We start from the raw sequence: 25,408 nt of genomic DNA, 5'->3' as shown, positions 1-25,408 counted from the left end.
AACTTTGATAAAGTCATGACCTTTATCTGACGGTATGGATGGTCGCTTCTGATTGGTCCAACGACTAACCAGCCCAATGAGCGTGAGAAAGCCATAGGACATTTCTCGATTTCAACACAAGCACCGCCCGGTGAGCATCAGGAGCGGGCGGGGCAGCTAAAGCTGGGTCACGTCGGGTAAGCAGTGCCAGTCTCGACTTCTTGGAGACTGACGTTGATCGGGGGGGACTTTACTCGGACCTGTTCTGTGTTTTGAGCTGAGCCGACGGTGAAACGGGGGTCTCAGCGCACCGGTGGTCCAGGTCGGTGCTATTATGCAAGTGTCTTTTCCGTGGACGTTACTGATAGGTGTGGCTGCACTTAGTTGTAATAATGGTGACTCGCAGGAGTGTCCTTCCTAGTTTCTACCCAGTAGTGTAGAAGTCCAGGGTGTACGTGGGTATACGCAGTTATTTTCTAGTCGGCATTCCGCAGTGGTGCCAGCCCAACCCCACTGTGTGTGTTTTTAGCTCTCTCCCTGCTTCAACACACCTGATTGCATTGACAGGCTAATTATTGGGCTCTATGTGCTTACTGATGACCGAATAGTTAGATTCGGGTGTTGACGCAGGGAGAGAGCTAAAATACGCAGTACGGGTTCTCCAGGAATAGTGTTGCTCCCCTACCTCCTCTTCAAAATCCCACCTGATGCACCACTCTGATGAGGCCAAGACGAGTGAGTCCGTCTCCGATTGGCTCGCACTAGCTGCGTTCCTGACTTGAATGGTTACTGTCCATGTTTACTGCGCAGCACGAGAACTGACGAGCCAATCAGAGGCCGTGTATGTCATGACGAGGCAAATATTGCAAACTAATAAATTTTACCGAAATCATGTAACATTGTACAGAAGCATATGGCATTCAAATGGAAAAATAAAATCCGGCTCTGTTTTTCTGAATCAACAAGATAATTATCTCATTATGAGACAAAATACATTTTTAAAAAAATTCGACTTTTTTCTGAATTAATGAGATAATGGTTTTCTGAAAAAAGAACCCAGTGTTGTATGAACAGCAGGACACAAGTCATGGCTGCACTGATTCTGGTGACACTGCAGCGAATACCAGTGATGTCATTAGATATTTTTATAGTATTTGTCTTTGTTGTTGCGGAGGTTTGTAATTTGCAGACTGTCCCTGTGCTCTGGTCACACTACCCACTGCTTGTCAGCCTCGTTTCCACTGCACGGAATGTGACGGGACAGTACCGTAAAGAAAAGCGTACCCAGACCCAACTCTGTTGCACGGTCCCTCCACAAAGAGTTTTGGTTAAAATGTAGGAGGGCTTGTGAAAGACACAGGAATGTGACATCATTACACAACAGTAGTCTCAGCCTTGGGGCCAATGCGGAAGTTAACGAAACAACCACTGTGAGCAAAGTGGAGTATCTAAACAACAACAGAGTATTCATAAGATGAGATTTCTAAATACCGTGGGTTTGCAGAGAATGATGTACATCACTGACCAGTCAGCAGACGGCTGTGTTTTGCTCCGCTTTTATTGGACCCATTCTGTAGTGCCGGATACCCCAATAGAAGGGTGACGAAAAATGGTAACGGTTGGGTACAGTACTTTTGGTACCATCCACAATGATAGTCAGTGGGAAATCCATCTTGTACTGTACCATAGCGTACTGTACTGACACATACTGCGCAGTGGAAAAGAGGCTTTAGAGAACGATGTTATTTCTGCTGCCAAAAAGACCGATACTTTTGATGAAAATGAGCTTGTAGCATATTGTCCACATCACATCGATGGGAAAGAGGTTTTGTTTGTGTATTGAGGATGTTTTGTGAAAGAGTTATTGATGCCGGAAGTCCGATTCTGTAAATGTCATGCCAATTTGACCGAACTACAAAACGTTTGGGCCTGGATTCTGATAGAAGCGTCTTGAGTACCGGTCCAACGTAACCTGCCTGAATGCATTTCAGATGCATAACTCCACTGCTTGTTGACATCAGCAGGTTGCACGAGTTTTGTTGGCTGAGTTTCTAATCTGTTAAAAAAATCTTTGTCAAACTACTTGTCCCAACATGTAGAGCACCTTATGTATGTTATAAAACAGCTTCTCTGTTGAATGTTGTCAGTGGTGTTTATTATTCAGATGTGACCTGGCAACCAACAATAATAATCAAAGATAAAACACCTCTTATATTTTTCCAGTTTGGCTTCAACCCGAGTTGATGTCTCTCATGAAAGGCAAATAAGTAAAATTTTATAATAATTTAACCTAAAGATTAGAATATTTTGAACAGGTTTCATTCATAATGTAAAACATCTCATACAGACAAAATGCAATGCAAACCTTTAATTATTTTGTGCTGGTTGAAGGTGTTTAGAAATGTACTGTTACCTATATAAAATGTACACAATGAATACTTTGAGCTCAACTCTATCAAAGGCATCTTCTCCACAGCGAGAGGGCTGTAACAAGTAAAAGTCTTCTTCTGTTATCTGCTAAAGATCAACACTAAACCAAACCTACTTAATCTGTATATGCACTATTTTGAAGACAGCCTTTGTACCTGTTCAACTATCATTTAGCAAGTATTTTATAATCCATATCTGTCAGTCGTCTATAAACCAACGTCTATCAACCATCTAGTTTTATAGATGCCGTGTTGTTAAGGATCTTTCCCTTTTTTTATGAGTCAGTGTCATCAAACTTGTTCTCATACTTGCAGGCAGTTAACGCTTTCTTTCTTTTTTTAAAGCATATTTTAGACATATGTAATAACCCAAGCACAGGTAACATATTAGGTGATTTGTAAAAATCTGGAAAAACAAGCATCATTTCGGCTCAGATTTCAGATCTATACTTTCACTTTCAACTTTATCCACTTCAACTGTTATTCCAGTAGATTGTTACGGTCTGATTTTCTTGATAATAACAGTTTTCATAAAGCATACCAGAGTCCCCCACTAGAGTTAGAGAAATGAGTCTTAGAATATCTTTGACTTTTTAAAAGTTGGTTTAGTTTATTTCCAACTGTTTGGTGAGTTTCCAATGTGAGGATTAGATACTCAATCAACAGGATCTGTAGTCCAATTATAAATGATTTCAACTTTTTTGAACAAGATTGAAAGTACTAGATGTCCTGAAATGAATGAGTACAAGGTGTGTATGAGATTACAGTATAGTAAGTACAATAATGTGTCCAGCCCACTGCCATTAAAAAGCTGAACTTCCTCATTTTATCATGACCAAAACAAGGAGTTTATATCGTCGACAGCTTTAATGTGTTTAAACCAAAGAGCATCATTCAATGATTCTTTACCAATAACCTCTCGTCCTCATGCTCCAGGTCCAAAATGGCTGCGCTGTGTCGTCTCAGGACGTGTCGCTCAACCGGCAACGTCGTATCTCATCTGCACACAAGCAGCCATGTCTCTGCCAAGCAGCATTACAAAATGCTTGTTCTCGGGGGAGGAAGTGGGGGCATTGCAATGAGTGCACGGATGAAGAGGATGTTTGGAGCTGAGAATGTGGCCGTTGTGGAGCCCAGTGAGGTAAAATCATTTAGTGTATATTCCTATACACGTCACAGCCACTTCATCTGGTACACATGTTCACTGTGGCTGTTTGAAACTGTGTTTTAAAAAGGTATTTATTTGTTTTGCATCCAAGCCAAAGGGATAGATTTCAGTTCACCTCAACAATACTGCAAACTGAAATCACATGTTCACCTATACTTAAAATACAAACTTTTAGACCATATCAAGCGATGCTAAACACTGTCTTTTTAATTACAAAACTGCTGCACTGGATGACATTATATTATACCAGTGTACTGGTATAGAGTGGCTTGTGATCCCATTGTTTTTCTTCATTTCCAGTCTTAAGTTTCATTCATGAACATGATTTTATGTCATGCAATGCCTGTCGTCCATAAGATTTTCTTGTCACTGTCAGATGCACTACTATCAGCCGATATGGACCCTGGTTGGTGCCGGTGCAAAAACACTAGCTTCCTCTGGTCGTACCACTGCCAGTGTTATGCCATCAGGGGTGCAGTGGGTGAAATCCAAGGTTCAGGAACTAAACCCAGACACAAACACTGTCCGCACAGACGATGGGACTGAGGTGTGTTTGCACTATCTTTCAGTTTGTGATATTATCAAGTTATGACATTTCAGCATGTGCTGGTTTGTCATTGAGTGTTTGTATGATGCTGGACATTTTTCATATCATCGGATTTGTTTTCTCTCTTACAGATCTCCTATGAATATTTGATTGTGGCCCTCGGTATTCAACTCCATTATGAGAAGGTAAAATCACTGCTTTCCCTTTCAGTGTTTGTCTGTGACTTTATTGACATGTGGAGAAATGTATTTTCTTCTTATAAGTAGATCAAGGGGCTGCCAGAAGGCTTTGAGCATCCAAAGATTGGGTCAAACTACTCAATCCAGACTGTGGAGAAAACGTGGAAAGCACTGCAGGACTTCAAAGAGGGCAATGCCGTGTTCAGTTTTCCAAATACGCCAGTGAAATGTGCCGGAGCTCCACAAAAGATCATGTATCTGTCAGATGCCTATCTCAGAAAGGTACTTACACTGACCGTTTAAACAATGTATTAGTGTAGTTTGCAAAATCAAACTTGGTATGCCTAATTTGAGGAGAGTGACTTCATGGTCCTTTTTCCAGACAGGAAAAAGGGCGAAGGCCAATGTGATTTACAACACATCGCTGCCTGTGCTGTTCGGAATCAAGAAATATGCCGAGTCACTGTGGGAAATTGTGAAACGTTGTGACCTACAAGTGAACCTCAGGCATAACCTGATTGAAGTGCGGGCTGACAAGCAAGAAGCTGTGTTTGAAAATCTTGACAATCCAGGTGAAACCAAAGTGTTTGAGGTAATAACTTCAAGTGAAAACAGCCACTCTCAATCTTAGCCATCATCAGCTAATTCTAAACCTTCTGTGAAATACACAGGCACAACTGAACAACTAGATATTGCACTTTACGTGAACGTATTTGACCTGTTTGGAATAAATTGCTCCAGTGTGTAACCTGTTTTTATCTTCTTTTGATCAGTATGAAATGCTTCATGTGACGCCACCAATGGGGCCCAATTTGGTGATTAAAGGCAGTCCACTGGCAGATGAAGCCGGCTGGTTGGATCTGGACAAAGACACCCTCCAGCATAAGAAGTATCCCAACGTATTTGGGATTGGAGACTGTACCAGCCTGCCCACTGCCAAAACTGGTGCTGCTGTCGGTTAGTAACTATGTCATCAAATCGAACATTGCTTCAGCACATTGCTGGGAAGTCCACTGTTCCTGCACACAGTTCAAAGTTGTACTTCATGATTGTTCTTTATAGATTTGTAATCCAGTACTCATAGCACATGTATTGCAAAATAGCACTTTTACGCAACACAATGACACCATAGACCACACCCTTTCCAGATGATAAGGTTTTGCCATTTCAAGTGGTGTTTTTTGTTGTTACCCCCGTTATAGTATTAGGACTTCACTTATTTGAAGTATTCTCACTGCTTCAGCAGTCCTGGAGCACTTTGGACTGTCAGCCACAATCACCCATTTAGACATGCCATCGCGTACCGATGGCCACAAACTGTTCTGGAAGATGCTCCTCCTCCATTGGTAGCTATTAAAACTTGAAAATGTCCAATGATGCTTCAACATATGTCCAGGCTGAGACCTAGACTGAAGCCCCTCCAGGGTTGTTTTGACTTGTGGTACAGGTTTTTATTAAGGATCTTTCTGGAAGGAGCGACATTTTGTCTCACCTCAGGTTTGACGTACTTTGTCACAGACAAGCATCCCCGCAGCGTCACACTCCTGTCTTCACTGAAGTCCATTTTTACTCGCATCTACAACATTAAGATGTCCACATATCCAAAATGCAGAACTTGGGGGGGGGGGGAAAACATCCTGGGTGGAATTGAGGCAAGAACAGGAAGTTAATTCTTTGTTTTCTCTTTATAGCTGCGCAGTCTGCTATCTTAAACAGAACTATTAGTAAAATACTGAAAAATGAGAAGCCAGATAAAAAGGTAAGCGTTTCATGAACACTAAATATGACTGATATATTTGCTTCAGAAATAGGAATAAAAACACTCGGGATTTTTGATTTCTTATGTTTTATTGACAGTATGACGGGTACACGTCATGCCCTCTGGTCACAAGCTACAACACAGTGATTCTGGCAGAGTTTGACTATAACGGACAACCACTGGAAACGTTTCCCATCAACCAAGCAAAAGAAAGGAGGTTGATGTATCACATGAAAGCCGACGTGATGCCTCACCTCTACTGGCATGGACTTCTCCGGTATGTACACAGTTGTGTGTTGTTATTCAGTATTACCAGAGTTTTCCTGAGCAGCTGCCAAATTTCTCTCTTTTTTTCTTTTTTCTGCCATCAGGGGACTGTGGGGTGGACCAGGACCTTACAGGAAACTCCTTCACCTGGGGATGAAATGAAAGTTCACCAGCTATGTGCATCTTAAGAGCCAACATTTACTTACTCATGTATTGGAAAAGGAGCAGTTGATAGTTTTCATGCTAAATCACTTTTGTACTTGCTGAATCAAGCTATTAAAGTTTTTTCATATTGACAGTGGTTTTAAATACTTTTTAGATGTTGTTTTTGAGATATTCATAGATTTCCATCACTTCAATGAAATATACACTTAACTTTTCATGGGCAAGATTATATTATTATTCTAGCTTGTTAAATGGCATTATCCAGGCTGTGAAACAAATAGGTAGGAGCAAAGAATAATGTTTTGTTGAATTTATTTTATTTTGTTGTGTTAAGCGTACTCGTCAAAGCCAATACATTTCTCCAATGAGATTTGCTCATAGATCACGCATCCTTTGTCCAAAATTAACTTATATCCTGTGTGGAGTTTCCCTGTATTCCCACTGCGTGTTTGGGTTTTCCCTAGGTTCTTGGTTTCCCTCACACACTCCAAACAAAATGCCTGAACCTAGAATTTCCCAAAGGCCTCTGTGTTGGAATGGCTACCTGTCCAAGGTGTCTTCATCCACTGTTGCATCATGTTGTATTTCCTCATTCTGAGCCAGCAGTAGGAAGAATCACTGTTCAGTCAGGCCAAGGGGGTATCCACAAGTTGTCCAGGACTCACGGAGATGTAAACGCTGTCACTATCCCGTGCCTGCTATACAAAGCATTGGAGCGAGTTCATAAACCGTGTTGACAATTGATTTAAATGAATGTAACAGGAGACCCTTGTACTTCTGGGTTCTCCGGACACACAGAAGCGCACATAGCTTCCTTTTTCACCATTTTATTAGTCCAAACACCAAAACACCCCACTGCTGCAGCCTTCTCATCCATTAAGTCCTTCTTGTTGAGCTGTTGCCGTCCCAGGCTAACCAGCTCTCCTTCCTCTGTGCTCTGCCTTTTATGTCCCACGTTCCCGGGAGATGGAAGTATTCAGCCCCTGATGAGCCTCAGGTGGCTGCATACCTCCTTTCCACAACTGATTTTTAACTTGGACATTAATGCTTCATGTGCTAACAACACTGTAAAGGCACCTGAGGTCATATTTGGGTCAGAAGCATTAACCCTGTTAAGGTGCAGCCTATGTAGAGTTAATACATGTTGTAAGAGAAGCAGCTTAGGCTAATTAAGGTCACAGAGTGGAAAAGTAACAAGGTACTAGCTCGACCTCACAGTCTGAAAAGGTTTGTGGCGAGAGGCTGGGACCAGCCTGACCACCAACGAAGGAAGAGCCAAGTCTAAACCACAGCTACTCCCCTAGACCAATCATTCAGTTGCATATTGTAGATAAGGTCATGTATGCTTGTAAACATTGTTCTGTCTCGGAAGGTTGGCTGCAGAATAACGGCTCGCTGACAGCGATTTTCTGAACCAGATAAGAACCTTTGAACAAACCTGTATTTCAATAAATGGTGGAAGACATCACCAACTAAGAAGAAGCTTTGTGGTACTTCAATCACAAATCCAGTAACTTGATCTGACTTCATAACATGCATTACAGTCGATATGACATTTTATTCATATCGACTTGCAACTTTCTCTGTAAAAATGTCCTGAAATGACTTTATTGTATTTGGTGCTATATGAATAAAGTTGAATATAATTGAATTGAAATACAGCAAATGACATGCTCCATGGCATATACAGTGCAACGCATATGTATTTGATCAGTAAATCCAGCACTGCACTGTTTTTATGCATATTCTCATTTTGGAAATTGAGCCCTTATTTAAAAGGGGATTCTGGGCTTCGTCTGAGATCTGGTCCCCTCAATGGCCTTGCACAGGCACAGGCCTAAGTCGGCGTAATTAATTTTTACCTGCATCCAAGCTTAAATCGCAAAAGGTCTTTGAAATCTCCAATTTTCTGAGCCGTGTTTTTAGGTTCCTGCGATAATTTGAATATGTCCATCTTAAAAAAGTCAGAGATATGTTTATTCTCATTTGTTCAAAGCAAATTCAATCAGGTCAGAGGTCAACGGGTCATCCTTTTGGGTATTGCACGTTTGTGTTTTAACATCACAATCAAGAGAGAATGTTTCAGCTTTTCCTTTCCTGTATCAGCAAATCAAGTGATTCATATGCTTGATTTTCTTTTAGTGCAGTTTGTATTTTTGTATGTAAATTTCATATTTAAAGAATAAAAATGGTCCTCCTGGCAAACCACCACCACCACTTGCAAGTCAGAGCTCACAAACACTGTTCATATAGTGACCCCTACTGGCTTCTAATATTATGTTACCTTCACGGATTATTGCAAACTATTACAAATACAGTATTCGATCAGTTTGGGAACTATTTTGAGAGTTATTTTTCTAATATGACTTATTTTCCTCTAATCAAAGCTGATAATATATATTTTATTTTTTTTACTGTCGATCTGCTCATCAGTTTGTGTGCTGAAGAACAAACTTTGTAGAATAAATTAAATGGGACACTGGGTTTGCTGTTTGCACATTTGAAGTGGAAACCACTCCTGATATGCATGCTCACGGTCTGCAATAAGAGAGTATACAGCCAGCTTCTGTGACCAGTTCAAATAGAGACCCCACAGGAAAAGACTGAGGTATAGAGACAAGAAAGTCAACTCAGACATGGAAACACAGTGACAGCGAGTTCATTGGACAGTCATATCTGTGACTTATTAGGTCATTCAAAATGTGGCCTGTCATACTAAAATATTTGATCAATACAGTGATGGTCATGTTAGCTATTAAATCAGCCAATTGAACTGTTAGGTTCAAAATTCTCCAAAATGTTTTGTCAGGTCAGAAGTTGCAATGGTTTCAGGAAGGCTAAGTCTATTAAAATGTCCTAATCTAAACTACAATGCCTAAAAATATTAGATTTTTTCACAAGATCAGAGGTTTTTCTTATCTTTTATAACTATAATTATCACAATTCATTTTATATTGCATGAAAGATTTTTGCTAGTATGAGTTTTTAAATAATTAAATAACTAAGGTTATTTATATATATATATATATATATATATATATATATATATATATATATATATATATATATATATATATATATACCTTCACATTTGAATTCATTCTTAATGTTTTATTTATGTTACATTCTACCTGAATTCACTTTGCGTTAACCCATTATTAGGAAAGTTATATTATTTGTTAACTCACATATTTACAGTATTTGTGTTTAGACTTAACTATCTGTTGTAAATTGATGACAGTGATGGGTGAAATTATCAAAAAGCTGAGCTGAACTTGGATTAAGGAAGACACTTTGTGGGGTTTCTACAATTGGACAATATTACACAAATTCCTGTCATGTTTGATTTATAATTACAGATTGACCCTTAGGTCAGGGCACATGAATTTCACTTTCAGTATGAAATGTGGCACCATGCTCGATCATACATTGTGAACTTAAACCTAGTGCAAACTATAGGCTGTATTTTTATCTTCAATCTATCTCGTAAGTCGCATTTAAGTAACCGAATGCACTCCTTTGTACTGGCTTTTACAATGATAAACACTTGTTCCACTTCCTGGAAATCTGTAAATATGTATTGATTCAATTACATGTGAGAAATTGTAAACAGATGAGCTCGTAGCTTGTTATGTGTAAAACGATTCAACAATGTGGAAAACCTGAAACTGTTCTGTTAAAAATGCCAATTATATTTTGTAAAGGGGGAAAAAAAGTAAATTTTTTAATGCTAAAACCACAACAGTGAGAATTGAGTGAAAAATCTCTGATTAGTTCCATTTACAAAAAGGTTATATCTTGAAAATGCTTGAAATGTGTTCATTCAATCCCACAATTCAACTTCATAAATTTGTTCACTTATATATTAAATATACTCCACACCTTTGGAACATGAGGACTTCTGACACGCTCATTTCTTTTAATGCAGACCTTAAAATACTCAATGTTCAAGCTTTCCAGTAAACAATAGATTTTAGTTATAATATTACGTTAAACTTAATAAAGTTTTCACTTCACTCATTCTCATTTTTATGCTGTTAATTAATGTAAAGGAATTTCCTTTATTTTTTCTGTAAAGCACGATAAATTGTCTCGTGTCTGAATTATGCTATATAAATGTTTGCCTTGCTCTAAGTGGTCTATGTTGTTTTTTTATATTTGTTTAGGACTTATAATGGTGCTTATTTCTACGGTCTTTATGAAGTCACAAAAGCTAGAAAGCAAACAAGCTTAAAATAGCACTTGATGACATAAAATTCTCAAGTATTAAGATTAAATCATGTTAAAATGTGTGTGTTTTTTTTTTTAATCGCTTTCAAATTTAATCTGCTCGGGATATTCAGATTACAACACATTTGTCATTTGATTACAAAGTAAATTATTTATTCTTTTTTTCACACACACACAAAAAACCCAGCACCCGTGTTCATACGTGAGTATCGTCGTGTTTCCACTCAATGACCCGCGTGTCCACACATTTTTTTGCCTAACTTCGGACTGAGCATTGCTGCGTCTCGATCGCCTCCGTCCACATCAAAGCCAGTTCCCCCGCTCCCCGCCACGTCGGTTCCCCCGCGCGGCGCGCGCGTGTCGCATTCTCCTGCGCAGCACCACCCGCGTGATGTTTGTGCCGAGGCGGGAAATGGCGTCTGCAGACACGGTTCGTCTGTGACTGGCTCACCGAGCGACGGCCACAGCTGGCAGCAACATCCACGGCTCCGCTTCAACCAGGGGGGGCCGCCACGGCCGCGGCCGAGACCTGACAACGCTGCGGCGAGTTTTAAAGAGCTTCCTGGTGTCACTGGTAAGTAATGAACAACGTCAACATGTAAACAAAAAAGGAAAAAAAAAAAAAGAAAACGGTTTGTCTCCGCGATCGGCTGAGCGCTGCTAGCTATAGCGGCTAAAGCTAGCGAGCGGAGGGGGCGTAGTCTAATGGCTGAATAGTTATAAAATGACGCCTTCGCCGCAGCCTAACTCGCTACTGTTTGCGTCAATTTTACCGATGAATTGATGGAAAGTCGGCATGGGGAACACGCAACATGTCACCGGGGAGGCACGAGACGCGCTGTGACGAGTGAAGTGTGCGGTGTCACCGTCCGCTTCTGGACGTTTGCTTAGCCTGGAAGCTAAATGTAGCCCGCTGCCGTCGGCGGGCTTCACCACCGGAAAATAAATCGCGCTTAACGGCAGATTTCACACTCCAGCAAGTGTCGGCTGTGGCCGGGGTTATGGATGAACACTGGAGACGGGGTCGTCAAAGCGTTGGGTGCCAAATGGCAACTGTTAGCTGGCTAATGTTGGCGCTATCTGACGTCGTTCAGTGGTTATATAATGAGTCCGCTCTGAGCTGACACACACACACGCGCACACGCACACACACTAAAGATAGGCAGGAAAGTTAAGGAAGTCTTTAGTTTACACCGATTGTCCGTTAGACAAATCCCCAAAGCCACTTCCAGTCTGGGGACACTTTTAAACATGTGGTTTGACAGTGGCTAAAGCCAAAATCATCACCATGTTTTGAGAATTAAAAAAAACAACGACGATGAGTCATTTTAGCTCAAACCTGGATCACAGTTTGCGACCGTAACTATACCACTTCAGCGTTTTACTGCAAATTGTACAATTGTTGACTTCAGTTTGGTTCAATAAGAAAATGAACTCTTGATTAAAAAGCAATTTTCTAAGAGTCTTTCCCAGTCTGTGTCTGAAAATATTTTTTTCTCAGTTTCAAGTTCATTAAATCAGGAAATACAAGCTAGAGTTTTCTCATTAAGCTTTTTATTTCACTGTGACTCACCAGATGTGTAGTAAAAACTGCTGCTCTGCAGACTAAAGTGCTGGTATCAACCACCAACTTGAACATTTAGACCATTTTAGATGGAATAATGGGGCGGCGTGGCTCGTTTGGTAGAGCGGTCGTCTCCCAATCGGAAGGTTGCAGGTTTGATTCTTATCTCTGCATGCCGAAGTGTCCTTGGGCAAAACACTGAACCCCAAACTGGTCCCATTGGAGTGACAGCGCCTTGTATGGCTGCAGCCTCCATTGGTGAGTGAATGGGTGAATGTGATGAGCTCTGTAAAGCACTTTGGGGCTGCTCACACAGCTGAAAGGTGCTATAACGTTATATAAGTGAAGTCCATTTAACATTTTAATAAAGCCAATAATAACATTAATTTTCATTTGATTCAGAATGGCTCCTTTACATCCTGCAGATTTTGCTAAGGATTTACTGTCATATACTTGTTGCAGAAAAGCTACCAGCTTGTTGAATCATATTTCCCTACCTGTTTTTCCCCACCCAGGTTTTTCTATGTGACGTTTGGGCATGATGAGGCTGAGAGTGCGTAAAGCTCCTCAGCAGTCGAACTTGGGCCAGCGAGCCCGCCGATCCCCGGCCAAACGAAAGCACTGTGAGGTGGAACCGTCCCCGGTGAGAGGTCGAGGCAAAATGCAGAAGAACGAAGCAGGCCTGTTCTCCACCATCAAGAAGTTCATCCGGGGAAATGCTGTCAAGGTGGGTATCGGTCGAGCTGCTCTCACCGTCTTATCTACTGTCATGTGATGTCACACTGAAAGGAGACACATACTTCAAAAAAAGAAACGGCTTTGACTGCAGGCACAGAAGAACAGCGCATTTTAAAATCATCTGTTTGGCAAATGTATTGGAGTTATTATGGTAGCAAAATGACTCGCACTTGCATGTGGAGCGTCGCGTCTGGAGCTCGATTTATAAGGTGTAGTGATGTTTGTGTAATATGAGACTTTTTGTATGAGCATATCAAATACGAGTGTGCACATTACATTAGTACATGTATGTTTTGTCTCTTTATGAAGGGATTTTGCTTCTCACATGCTAGAAATTTGTTCGAGTCCAGATCACTTCAGTCAAGCCATTTCCAATCCTGACTGCATAATGGGGTGTTTGAAATCAGTGTTATCCAGTTTTAGCCGAGGAGAAAAGTGCAGAGCAGAAGTTACACAAGACAACTGAACCTACCAATCTATGCAATTGGGACTGAATGAACTTGATCTTATAAAAACACTGTATCTGTTTGTTGGGTGTTGTTTCAGGTGGAGCAGGATATCCCCGCCAAAAGGAGTCGCATCGATTGTAACCCGGACGGCAATCTAATTACTTCAACACCTCAGACACGAGGTCACGCCAACAAAGGTGTCTCCAGAGTTTGCCGGAAAAGCCCCAACAAAGGTACGAAGGAGTGTGGCCCCCCACCCCGACTGGAGCAGAATAATGACATCTTGTTGTCGTTGGTTTCAAATGAAGGAATCCATTTACTATTTATTGATTTTGTTTTTAAGACACAGTGACCTGCAATAGTAAACCAATGAAACCCAATGGTAAACTGGAAGTTCCCGTCGACTCGCCGAGCAGTCCGCCACGCACCACTCTGCTCGGCACGATCTTCTCTCCCGTCTTCAACTTTTTCTCACCAGCAACAAAAACTGGTAAGAAAACAAGGTGTTGAGTGTTGGACAATGTGAAAATACATGATGGAGAAGTGGTTTATAATAAAGTACATAAGTATGTTTTTACATGAGCGAATCAATAACGGTGAGGTTTTTCTACATGTGTCCCTTTTAAGCCACTCCTGGCTCGGACTCTCCCGGCCAGGCGATCGAAGCAGAGGAAATCATGAAACAGCTGGACATGGAGCAAGCAGAAGAAATGCCGAGCAGCACTCTAACGTCCACAGAGGGCATCGCCCCATGTCACCCTCCCCCGATGTTACCACAGAGGCTTCAGATAGCTTCAGATACATCCATAGAAGAGGGAGAGATCATCACCGAAAGTGACATGCCCCCATTAACAGGTGAGACTCTCACATTAAGCGTTGGCGTCATTCCGGTGATCCAACTATAACAGGTGGTTTTATTTTTTGCCCTGGAGAACTGAAGTGCATTTCAATTCCTCCTCTGTCACTCTGTCCTGTCAGCTCCTGGGTGCATGCCAGATGGCAGCTACCCTCACTCGATACCCTCCGCTCCTGCAGAAACCTCGTACGACGAGGACTGGGAAGTTTTTGATCCGTAAGTTTCTCCTCACAACACATTATTATGCAACTTTTTGCCTTTATTAGCAATTGGATTTATGACCGAGTGTGAACACGAGCTGATTTGAAATGTGCTAGACGTCGGTGTGAAGTCCTGCATGTTGGCTTGGTTCTAATGTGGTGTGGCGCTCCATTCCACTAGATCTCACATCCAAGGTGACATTGTATGTTTGAGTGTAGGCCGCTGTCGTTGTAATGGGTTTTTCTTTTTAGCCACTAGATGGCACCAACATCCCAGGTTGATCAATTTTGAGGCCGAGCGGCACCATTTACTGTTTACAGCAACACTAAAGCAGGACGCCAGTTTTCATTTGATTCATTCATGAGTTGAACTGACAGTAGAGCTTCACACCGCCTTTTTTAAAAATAGATTTTTTTATTAACAGTTGCTTCTTGGTAGGAAGTCCCCTTTCTATTCTGTCAAATAACCCTTTTTAATGACTTCTGCTTTTCAAGATACTTCTTCATCAAGCACGTGCCTCCGCTGACAGAAGAGCAGTTAACACGCAAACCGGCGTTACCTCTGAAAACACGCAGCACACCAGAGTTCTCTCTCGTCCTGGATCTTGTAAGCAGCGGAAGGTTCCCGGGTTCTCATTTCTAGTGGTCGATGTCCTTTTAGTGAGTTTCCCAGGTTTGACTTTTGCCTCTTTCTGCTTCCAGGATGAAACTCTGGTGCACTGCAGTTTGAACGAGTTAGAAGATGCGGCTCTGACATTCCCTGTCCTCTTTCAAGATGTCATATACCAGGTACTCGCCGTTCCAAAGCTTTCTCTGAGCAAATCGTCTCACTTTATCTGTGATGAAATGATTTTGATTTTCTCCGTCTTTCGTCTGAAGGTGTATGTTCGGTTGAGGCCTTTTTTCCGAGAGTTTCTTGAGCGCATGTCGCAGATGTATGAGGTGAGTCGTCAACAAGGGCCTCCAGACAGTATTGGCTCAATCAGAGCTGCTCTCGTGTTAAATATTACTCATTTATGGCTGTCTGTTAAAATTTCAGATTATTCTCTTCACGGCTTCAAAGAAAGTTTACGCCGACAAGTTGCTCAACATCCTGGATCCGAAAAAACAGCTAGTAAGGTCAGTGAAGACTTTGATTTACACTCTCCCTGCTCTGTGCAATGTGCCTGAACGTGTGGATCCGTTACACTCTTTGACTCAAGCTGTAATGTGTCCAGGAAAGAAAATACTGCCATGAGATTATTAGTTGTTGTTGTTTAAGGGAAACATTGACAAATCTTTCTCCATTGTGAAATATCGTCTTGGATTAAAGACCTGAATGTTAGAGAACACGTCTTCTTTCAAAAGGCATATTTGTTTTGACAATGTGTGGTGTTTGTATCACCAATTAAAGCTGATAGTTGAGAGTGATCAGATCATCCTGATCACCTAAATAATCTCATGGCTCCAGAAAACGGATGTAAAGGGGACCCAGTGACTCATTCATCTGAATCATGCTTCAAATCAAGAAAATACATGTCAGCAAGAGGAGCTCACACAAGTGAGCCAAAATGATGTAAGATTACTTGTCGTACCTCACAATAACTCTTCACGCTCTTCTTTTTTCAGACATCGATTATTCCGGGAGCACTGCGTGTGTGTTCAAGGGAATTATATTAAAGATCTAAACATCCTTGGGCGGGATCTGTCCAAGACGATAATAATCGACAACTCACCCCAGGCCTTTGCTTATCAGGTAAAAACTTGACGCCAAACAGAAGAAAAATCTGTGAAATCTCAGCTTATTATTGATATTGCGGAGTAACACTGATTTCTTTTTCCTATTTTCTAGCTTTCCAATGGAATTCCTATTGAGAGCTGGTTTGTGGATCGAAACGACAACGAGCTCCTGAAGCTTGTTCCTTTTCTTGAGAAGCTTGTGGAGCTGGTATGTACCATCGCTTCTAGGAAAACACCCCAAATGCCATGAAGTTTGGACAGTGTGACGCACATAGTCTTGCTTTGTAACACTTCAGTAAAACCTTGTCTTTTGACTGTGAGAGAACACGTTTGGCCCACATGTTTGGATTGTGGGTAAACTGCTGGCGAGGTTTGTCCCACCACAAGACGTTTGATTCTAATGCGTGTGTGACTTTGTGTTTGTTGAGGCTTTTTCTCACAACCCACAGACACACTAGCATCTATTGTCCGCCAACACACACGTTGACATTAAGCCTAAACTGTGGCTGAGTTGCCGTTGAAGTAATCCACACCTGATTCTCCTCTGGTTCTTGTTCACGTCCCTCCTCGAGTACGCCAGCCGTTAGTAGCTGTAATGAGGAGTTATAGTTCCTAACACATGCCATCTCGGAGTAAGTTTTCCCGCGATTGCTGTGCTCGACAAAGCTCTGAATGATTCTGGAGGCACTATACTTATACCATGTATACTTTTCTAAATGCTATGAACCATCTACGCCTCTCAAGTCCTTTCAAACTAGAAAGAGAGCGCAGCTTTTACTCAAACATCCAGAATCTTCATTTAGTTATTTAATATTTTGAACAAGCTTTTAGAAACCTGCATAATGGCTCCACTTATTTTATATATGAACATATTTGTTTGCTTCATACGGCTCTATATCTAACCGATGTATTAACTTGTTTTCCTTTTCATGTTTTTAAATAATGCTTCCCTGGATTTATTTATTTGTTTTACTCTCATCTCTCGTTTTGTTGTTTCAAAGTGCTTTTGATTTGTGTTCTGTTGTTGATGTCGTCTCTGCCGCGCTCCCTCTGTCCCGACAGAATGAAGACGTTCGGCCGCACGTCCGAGAGCGCTTTCGTTTGCACGACCTCCTTCCTCCAGACTGAGCAGCTGCCTCTTCCTCCTCCTGTCAGCCCAAGACTGAACCCACAACGGGGAGAGAGGGAAAGAGAACCAACTCGGAAAAGAAGGATATAGTCTGTAGGTTTGTCTTTGCATACAAACATTGCCATTGGTATATTTTTTATTTTATTTTATTTTTTTAAATCACACATACAAAAAAAAAAAAAAGAATTGAAAGCTAAGTTTTGAGTCAAATCCAGGAGGGTTTTTGTTTTTTTTTCTTCCAATCCTTCAAGAGACGTAGAACAAACGGAGCTGATGGCTGCCGCAGGCTCCTCCTCGCCCTTTGCTTGCTTGTTTTATGTGTGACCTTGAAGAAGACCTCCTCGGATGTATTTTGTCTTTTAAGAATAAAAACAAAACAATTTTTTTAGTTGACAAAGCTGAATGTGATGCAGTGTTGGATTTTATGGACCTGGCCTGGAACGGCCAGCCGAACCTGTAAAATATTCAAACTATATACCTGTAAATATCTGTACATAATTGTTTTTGGGGGTTTTTTTTTGTTTGTTTTTGTTTTTTCCTTCAAGGTTTTTAAGTCATTTTGTTTTCACTTTCCAATTTGAGTATGTGTTCTTTGATTCGGTTGCTTTTATAAAAAAAAAAAAAAAAAAAAAAAAAACTGTTTTTGTGGTTTGTTTGAAGTTGTTGATAAGCAACTGTTTTTCTGTTGTATGCCTGCATTATTCCTGTGATGCTTTATTCCATTACATGCAGTTGTCTGTAATAAGGTGCAGTTTTTTGAGGAAAAAAAACAAAAACTTTGGGAGGAAAATGTTTCTGAGCTGATATTTTAAAGCTATACAACGTGAGCTAGGATAAAGTCTCAGATGAATACAAAAGCCATAATGGCCGATTAAGAATTTTGGAGGTTTGTATTTGAGGGTCCATTGGTGATTTGGACACTTTGATGGGGTCCGGGTGGGTTTTGACTGGACGGGGTGGGGTGAGAGAGGTCCAGGCATCTTGCACTTTGACATCCAGCCCTTTGTAATTTGATGTAAAATCTTGTCACTTTTCTACATGGGTGTGTTTCGCCCTAAATTTGTTATGTGGGTGGGGGGTGGGGGGGGGGATCAAAAGAAAGAAATTGTAGCACCAGCAAATTGCCAACATGTTCGCTTTGAAATCTTGTTTTTCCAAGACGTCTTGTATGTGGGATGTTCGATGATGATAATGTCGAAGTCACAAGTTTTATTGACTATTGAATGATCACTCCTGGTGTATTCAGTGTTACGTAATGGTTTCCTTGAAAATAAATTCATTTTTATACGACTCAAAGCTTCTTACTGATGGCTATACACCATAAACGTCATGTTGAAAGATCGGAGCATGAAACTGCATATTGTGCATCACCCAGCATGAAACTTAAAACAGAACTCCACAACGAAGCATGTTCGTATGATCTGCTAGTTTAAGTCACTGTAGTTCTGACAGAAGTACTATGGATGTTCTATGAATGATATGCAACAGGTCAACTTCCAATGTCATTCACACCAATAACACCTCACTTGAGCTGCTATCATAACGCTGCCTTCTACCAAGAATTACATTTAGAAAAAGAAGTGTCTCCACTACGGCAAATCAAAATCATTACACACAAAACAAGTTAATATCAGTGTTTACTGTGAAATCTCTGAGAATGCTGTGTGGTAATGGATCCCGGCCTGCTATAGGCTGCATTCAACTGGCTGTCATTGTTTGGTTTGGCATTCCTTATGGGAATCGTCCTCCTCTAAAGGTAGTGGGCTTGCTTGTTGGAGCACAAATTACACTTTTTTTTGTTTTTAGAAAAGTTTGTATAGAAACAAATCACATGTGCTTATTTGCATGTTTGCGCATCTCCACTTTTTTTTGTTTTTTTTACCAAGTTAGTTTTATTTCTGAATGTAGAAAAGTAGTTCTTCACTGTGTCACATGCAGCTTCGCTTCCTGAAATGGTTCAAATCCCAACAGAATCCTGCTCCCAATTCAAATCCTGATTTTCTGGGACCCGAAATGTGTCCAGTGATGTTTTAAAAAGATATAAAGGTGACAAAACTGACAGGGATAGTGTCGGGGCAGTAGAGGGTTAAGTTACTGAAGATTTTTTTATAAAGACTTTCAAGTGTGAGTGTAAAGTTAATCACTTATATAATCAATTATCTTCCAAAGTGGTGTAAAACTGACCAGCCTCACAAATATATCATGTATTCTGGGCTCTACACATTATTGAGTATTGCCATCCTTCAATACAATAAAGAAATACATTTAATATGACTTACTAAACTGCATTGACACTGTGCACTAACTGAGAGTAGGAGATACTAAAGCAAAGGGAGCTACACATGGTGGTGTTTATTATTTTATAATACCACAACAATAGTGTCTATGTCAATAAAAAGCACAATCGCTCCTTCCGATATTCTTGTACCACCTCCAGTTCACTATTGTTAGTTTAGAAGAAAACATAAAGTGAGGCACAAGCTGTTAAATATGCGGTTTGTAATTTCCACATCAATGCATACAACACAACACCAAATAGTGTATAGCATGTATTAGTGTATTCTAATAAATAAACCATCTCAACTCATTGAGTTTATTTCACTTTCCCTCGGTCACAGATTGGTTTTAGTATTTAAGGATACTTCTTTAGTGTACAAAAGCATAACTTAATGTTTGTCACTTAAAATTAAAATAAATTCCTTCTCCACTCTTTTATTCATCCTGTTCGGGGTGACTGCAGAGTACAAACACACGAATCCAGAGAACATGCAAACTCCACTTTGAAAGGCCCAGATTGGAACACACAACCGTTTTTTTCAAGGAGAGCACCAACAACTGCACCATCACGTGGCCTGTTAGCGCTTCTTCTTCTATAAGAATAGTACGCAAAACGGCGACATCCTTAACGGCAGCCACAGATGAAACACAGAATATCTCTCATCCTTCACATTCTTCTGTCTTAACTGTTACATGAAGCCTAATTCACAGTTGTCCAGCCTGATCAGCCAGCTGAGGAGCTGATAGAACATCCACTGTTCAACTTGGAAGTGTTGTGCTCAAACATGTCCACTAGATACTAGTTGCAACAAAAACGCAATCCCTTTCAAAATAAATTCTAATTAATATTTTTCTATGGCTTCTTCTTAATTAAGTCATTCATTCAGTTTTTCCTCAAAATATTGTCCTTCATTTTAGAAAACCAAACCACGTAGATCAGTTGCGTTTCTCTTTCACAATTTAAAACAAGTCTGCAGAAGATTTGGCTCCTCTGTCGTGAGGCGTTGTGTTACCACAGTCCAGTGTTTCTGTAGCATGCTGAACAGTAAACTGTCTGGATGATCATATCAGTGTATGATCCGCTGGAATAACGGGACATTAGTTCGCTTTGTTATTGCAGCAGCGACAAAAACATTAATATACTGTATCATATTCAGTTTGTCAGTGTGGAACAGTTAATATATGTTTTCAATCGTAGTCACTCCTTAGTGTGTGGCTGTACGTATGATTACAACATTTTCAAAGGAAAGCATCGTCGTGCATTACTCACATTGTGTTCATTTTAAACGGTGAACTTCCCAAAAGACGAAGGACCTGACACAGTCCTATCCTGCCCTTCACCAGTATTTATAGCCAGCCATAAGTTGGTATAGATGATGGACAGATTTCTACTTTGGTGATTTTGGGTTCTTTGTTTGGAAATAGTTTTTATGGAATTATGATGAGAATTACTATATTGTGAAAATAATTCCTATTTCTCTTTTCTACTACCTTTTGAAATGAGCGTGATTGTTAAAAGTAAGCAGATCTGAAGTGAAAACCTGCAGAGACCGAAATGAGAGGGGGGGGGGGGGGGCAGACAGAGAGAGAGAGCAACCATCTTTTATTGGCTTTCACACAACCTGCCAGAGTTTTTATTCTGAGATACTAAATTTACAAGATGTCCTGATCAGATAACCTGCACATGTCTTAATCCTTTTGTTCTTTTGAGAAATAGGTCATTACCTGATTGCAGGTGTGCACTGAATTGCCCCTTCAAGAGGTCATGTGACTCCAAATACAAAAGGGGCCAGTCATTCCACCTTCATCACACTTATCTAACAGTGCTCAGGTGGGGTGGGGGTTGTTTCAAAACAAAATCACACTGTCGATAGTGGGAAGATAAGATGTGGGGGATAATTAACTGTGCATTTAGACTCCATCCACCCTGAGTAAACCCCCCTGCCCTCATCCATTGGCTGCTGGTGGGGGGTGGAGGTTGTGGCTCATAAACTACGAGGCCTCGCTGGTGTGATATCTCAGGGGCCTCGCCAGTATAAAGGCTGAGGACAGGTCGGTCTCAGCTCAGGACAACGTCAGGGAGGTGAATGATGCGACTGCTCTTCTTTTTGAGCGCCCTTCTGGGGGCACTGGGGTCAGAGGAAACGCCCACAGGGGACTCTCTGCAGCTCCAGGCCCTCCACTGCCCACCCTGCGAGAGGATACACTGCTCCACCCGCAGGGCACTGAGGCTCCAGTGCAAGGGCGGTGTCACGACGGGCATCTGTGGCTGCTGTCCGGTGTGCGCCAGGACGGAGGGCGAGAGCTGCGGAGGAACCTGGGATTATCTGGGGAAGTGTGACGAGGGTCTGGTGTGTGTCTACCAGGAGGCAGGGGAGGACAAGCCGGAGGAGGAACGCAGAGGCATCTGCAAAGCAGGTGAGGTTACAATTCTTTCAGGTTTTTGTGCCATTTGACAATATTGGACAAAAAGTGCAGAAATTCTCATGAGAATATTGAAATGGTTGTGTTTTGACGATGATGTCCGACATTAAAAATAAATGATTTCTAGATTCAACATTGAAGAAAATCCCCAAAACACTATGTGTAAATTTTCAAATACAATATTTATACCCAAATGATGAATTTAAAAAAAAGTTTGAAGCACAAAGAAGGTTCGAAAATCTATCAAAGACAGGAAAATACAATTATTTAAACATTCTATTTTTTGTTCTGATTTATCTTTTTCATTGATACTATATTTAATACTTTATGCATTAAAAGCATTGTGAGATCATTGTATAAACATGTTATTCCATAAAATAACATTTAGTAAAGTGACTGAAGGATAGTTTGGAATGAAGCCCAGAACTAAATAAAAAATATGCAGATATACTATAAAATGTGAAAACTCACCCCTGGCTTGAGAATAAATGTAGAAACAAATACAGCCATAGTAGTGGGAACGGTGCCAATGTGCTAAATCTTGTTTATGAGCTGTGAAGAGTGATAGTGTGGTCAAGGATTCCTTTGATTCAAAGGTGTCTGCACACTGTTAAGCCTTAATTACTCCTCTTATCTGCCCATAGTGAACAGAGTTGTCACCATTACTGATACAATATCAAGACGCTACCAGTGGAACCTGCCGTGTTTTGATGTTGCCTGGAATCTAACGTTTGGATTTGGATGTTTCGTGCAGTGATTGAGCCAGTCGATTCGGAGAGCTGTCACCCAGAGTGCACCAAGGAGTTCTGCCAGGCCAACCCAGTGAAGATCTGCTCTGCTCGGTGACTGCACTGACACTTTTTTTTCATCATTTCCTTTACCCCAAATCTCCTGTTTGCTGCAGGGTTATCTAACAGGAAATGTGGATGTTTTGCTCCTTTAGGTTTGTGTCTCTGGAGAGGAAATCCCCGCAGGACTCGTGCCTGCACACCTCCTGCTCGGGCTGCCTGCTGCTGCAGGGCCCGCCGTGCCCTCAGGCCTGCGCCCAGTCTGATTCCACCTGTCTGCACCACTTTGGGAGATGTGTCCGCAACCACCTGGCCACAGCGCCCAGGCAGGTGTGCCACAGCAACTTACAGGTAGGAGGAAGCTCAACAAACCCCCCCCCCCCCCCGACCATACTCTCACTGCAGCACTGTGTGTTTTCTCTCCGCAGACCAACAGCGGAGGACACTTTGTGTGTTTTGTCCCCGCCGGTCAGAACTCGTCCAGTTAACTGCTGATGGAAGAGAGAAAAAGCCACGAGGACGTCGTCACGACCTCACGTAGCATAATGGAAGACAAGGCAGCTCTGTTTAAACTTTTGTATAACTTTAGATAGTCAACATTTTTACATGTGAAATTAATCTTTATAAAACCTGCAATTCAAATGTATGAACAAATAAACTTTTGTATTATTGTATTATACTGTGTCAATTGTGTTTCTTTTTTGATTTGGTGACTGTGATCAGAGTAAAATATATATGTCGGTTTTTGGTTTTTTTTTGTCACTGGTGCTACAAAAAGCTTTAAAAAGTAAAAACACGTGCAGAAGTTTCCTCGCTCACAAATCAATCAAGTTTTATGCAGCCTGCATTTACCGTTCATCCATTGTAGTACTATTCAGTACTTAACAACCTGATTAACAATTCAAAGCAATTTGGGAAACAAAATTGTAAATACAGGATGGGAATAAACAAAAACATTCAATATAATTAAACACACTGTATTCAATGATATTTTCTAGAATGCAAATAAACTGATGTAAAATAGGACTAAAATAGTTGATGTTTGCAGTGCTGAACTAATCTTCTACAGGACTGAATGCTTTTCACATTTATTTCACTTAATGTGTTGGGACTCATTACTCTCACATATATCTTAAATTACTTGGAATTATAATGAACTGGAGTGAATTACAAAATAAACAAAGACACTTTTCTTCTCTGGCTCAAACTCAAATATCTCAAAAATCGCAGTGAAATCCAGTCCAGCCATGTATTATTATTATTATTATTATTATTATTATTTGCAATTCTTTCTGGATACAAGTTTCATTTCCATTAGTATGAGCTGAACCTCATAATTCAGAAAAGTACATTTAAAAGTTTCAGGGGCAAAAACAAAAAGAGAAATCTTGGGCTTGCAGGGATGCTCACTGTCTTTTTTTTTTTTAATTTCTGAAAAAGATAAAATGATGAAAATAATTAAGTTCAGTTCAATTTACTCAGTGAAACGTTTTAATCATGGGAGTGAAATGGAGAAAAATAATTTTGTGCCGAACAATAAAATCTGGAATGGTTGCAGATTATATATAAAACACATCTTGGTCTGATACTCTCCCACAACAACAACAACAACAACAACAACAACAACAACAACAACAACAACAACAACAACTTCCTTGATATCGAAGTTGAATCATGAATGAAATAAGCGTCTTTGGAAACCCGCATTAAGTCTGCAGCAGGAATCTGAATGAATAAAGCTCATATGAGGAACTAGTGAATGAGAGTCTCCCCTTTTGGTGATTCCCCTCACCCCTCGCCGCCCCTCTCACAGTCCACGGTTATTGAATAACAGACAAGTTTATGAGACTGCAATAATGAAGCTTGTACAGAAAGGGAATAAAGCGTGGTCCAACAATGGGCAGGTTGTTCTGTGTCCTTTGAATGCGAGTCGCTTCTGAACAGGGGGAGAAGTTTATCTGGAGGATTTCGCAACACGGCATTGACTTCAGTGTGGTGAATTTTCTTTCAGCTCTGTTCAGTCTGACTCATCAAACGAATCCCAGACATACAGTGAGCTCTAAACAATGTTCAATCAGGACTGGTTCCCCGGTGGAGAAAGAGCCCTGAGATGTGAGCACATTATAGAACTGCGTCCTCGCACAATGTTACGCAGTGCCGTATACTTTTATCATGGGATTTAAGCTCATAATACTGTCCAGCATTTAATGGCCAGACTCATATTTTTGTGCATTTCCCAAGCTTCTGCCTGTAAAAACACACGTGTGGAGCAGGTACCTATTAGGACCAAAGCAGCCGCCTCCGTTATCAATCCCATATATCCCTCTCACTTTTGTTTGTACTGATAAAAACAGTGGATAACAGAGGGTGTCTGTGTGCCAGCTGTCATAAATGTGCCCCTGTCACAGGTAAAGCATGTTAACGTTTGAATGCAACACAAAGCATCAGAACAATAGAAAAGTACAACAGTATATCATGACAGAGGGGCCCCCAAACCTTGTAAACAACTTGGACATCCATGGCTTGATCCTTTGTGAGGTT

General features: G+C 40.9%; 3 protein-coding genes across 4 annotated transcripts; all 3 read left to right on the top strand.

Moving 5' to 3' along the window:
• The first annotated feature begins 102 nt into the window (after positions 1 to 102).
• sqor (sulfide quinone oxidoreductase) lies at positions 103 to 8,709 on the top strand. 2 transcript variants are annotated; one of them, XM_080475219.1, is made up of 10 exons: positions 103 to 176; positions 3,345 to 3,549; positions 3,953 to 4,123; positions 4,255 to 4,308; positions 4,390 to 4,584; positions 4,685 to 4,894; positions 5,076 to 5,259; positions 5,994 to 6,061; positions 6,160 to 6,338; positions 6,433 to 8,709. In XM_080475219.1, the coding sequence occupies exons 2-10, from the start codon at positions 3,352 to 3,354 to the stop codon at positions 6,488 to 6,490; spliced, it is 1,317 nt and encodes a 438-aa protein (XP_080331345.1). In that variant the 5' UTR covers positions 103 to 176; positions 3,345 to 3,351; the 3' UTR covers positions 6,491 to 8,709. The 2 variants fall into 2 exon arrangements, with proteins under 2 accessions (XP_080331345.1, XP_080331344.1); XM_080475218.1 differs by having other exon boundaries at positions 140 to 301.
• A 2,208-nt stretch (positions 8,710 to 10,917) lies between these two features.
• Positions 10,918 to 18,140, top strand: ctdspl2a (CTD (carboxy-terminal domain, RNA polymerase II, polypeptide A) small phosphatase like 2a). Its single transcript, XM_080474912.1, has 13 exons — positions 10,918 to 11,297; positions 12,803 to 13,014; positions 13,572 to 13,707; positions 13,818 to 13,964; positions 14,102 to 14,329; positions 14,453 to 14,546; positions 15,026 to 15,137; positions 15,233 to 15,319; positions 15,410 to 15,472; positions 15,570 to 15,649; positions 16,139 to 16,265; positions 16,362 to 16,457; positions 17,312 to 18,140. The coding sequence occupies exons 2-13, from the start codon at positions 12,826 to 12,828 to the stop codon at positions 17,375 to 17,377; spliced, it is 1,425 nt and encodes a 474-aa protein (XP_080331038.1). The 5' UTR covers positions 10,918 to 11,297; positions 12,803 to 12,825; the 3' UTR covers positions 17,378 to 18,140.
• Positions 18,141 to 21,699: 3,559 nt separating this feature from the next.
• On the top strand, positions 21,700 to 23,540 carry LOC308117355 (cysteine-rich motor neuron 1 protein). Its single transcript, XM_080476189.1, has 4 exons — positions 21,700 to 22,073; positions 22,834 to 22,921; positions 23,023 to 23,218; positions 23,296 to 23,540. Exons 1-4 carry the CDS (start codon positions 21,743 to 21,745, stop codon positions 23,353 to 23,355), a joined length of 675 nt encoding a protein of 224 aa, XP_080332315.1. The 5' UTR covers positions 21,700 to 21,742; the 3' UTR covers positions 23,356 to 23,540.
• Positions 23,541 to 25,408: the final 1,868 nt, after the last annotated feature.

Source organism: Lipophrys pholis (assembly GCF_963383615.2).
Source record: "Lipophrys pholis genome assembly, chromosome: 11".
Lineage (NCBI taxonomy): Eukaryota > Metazoa > Chordata > Actinopteri > Blenniiformes > Blenniidae > Lipophrys > Lipophrys pholis.
This window is presented reverse-complemented; position numbering and strand designations above follow the sequence as displayed.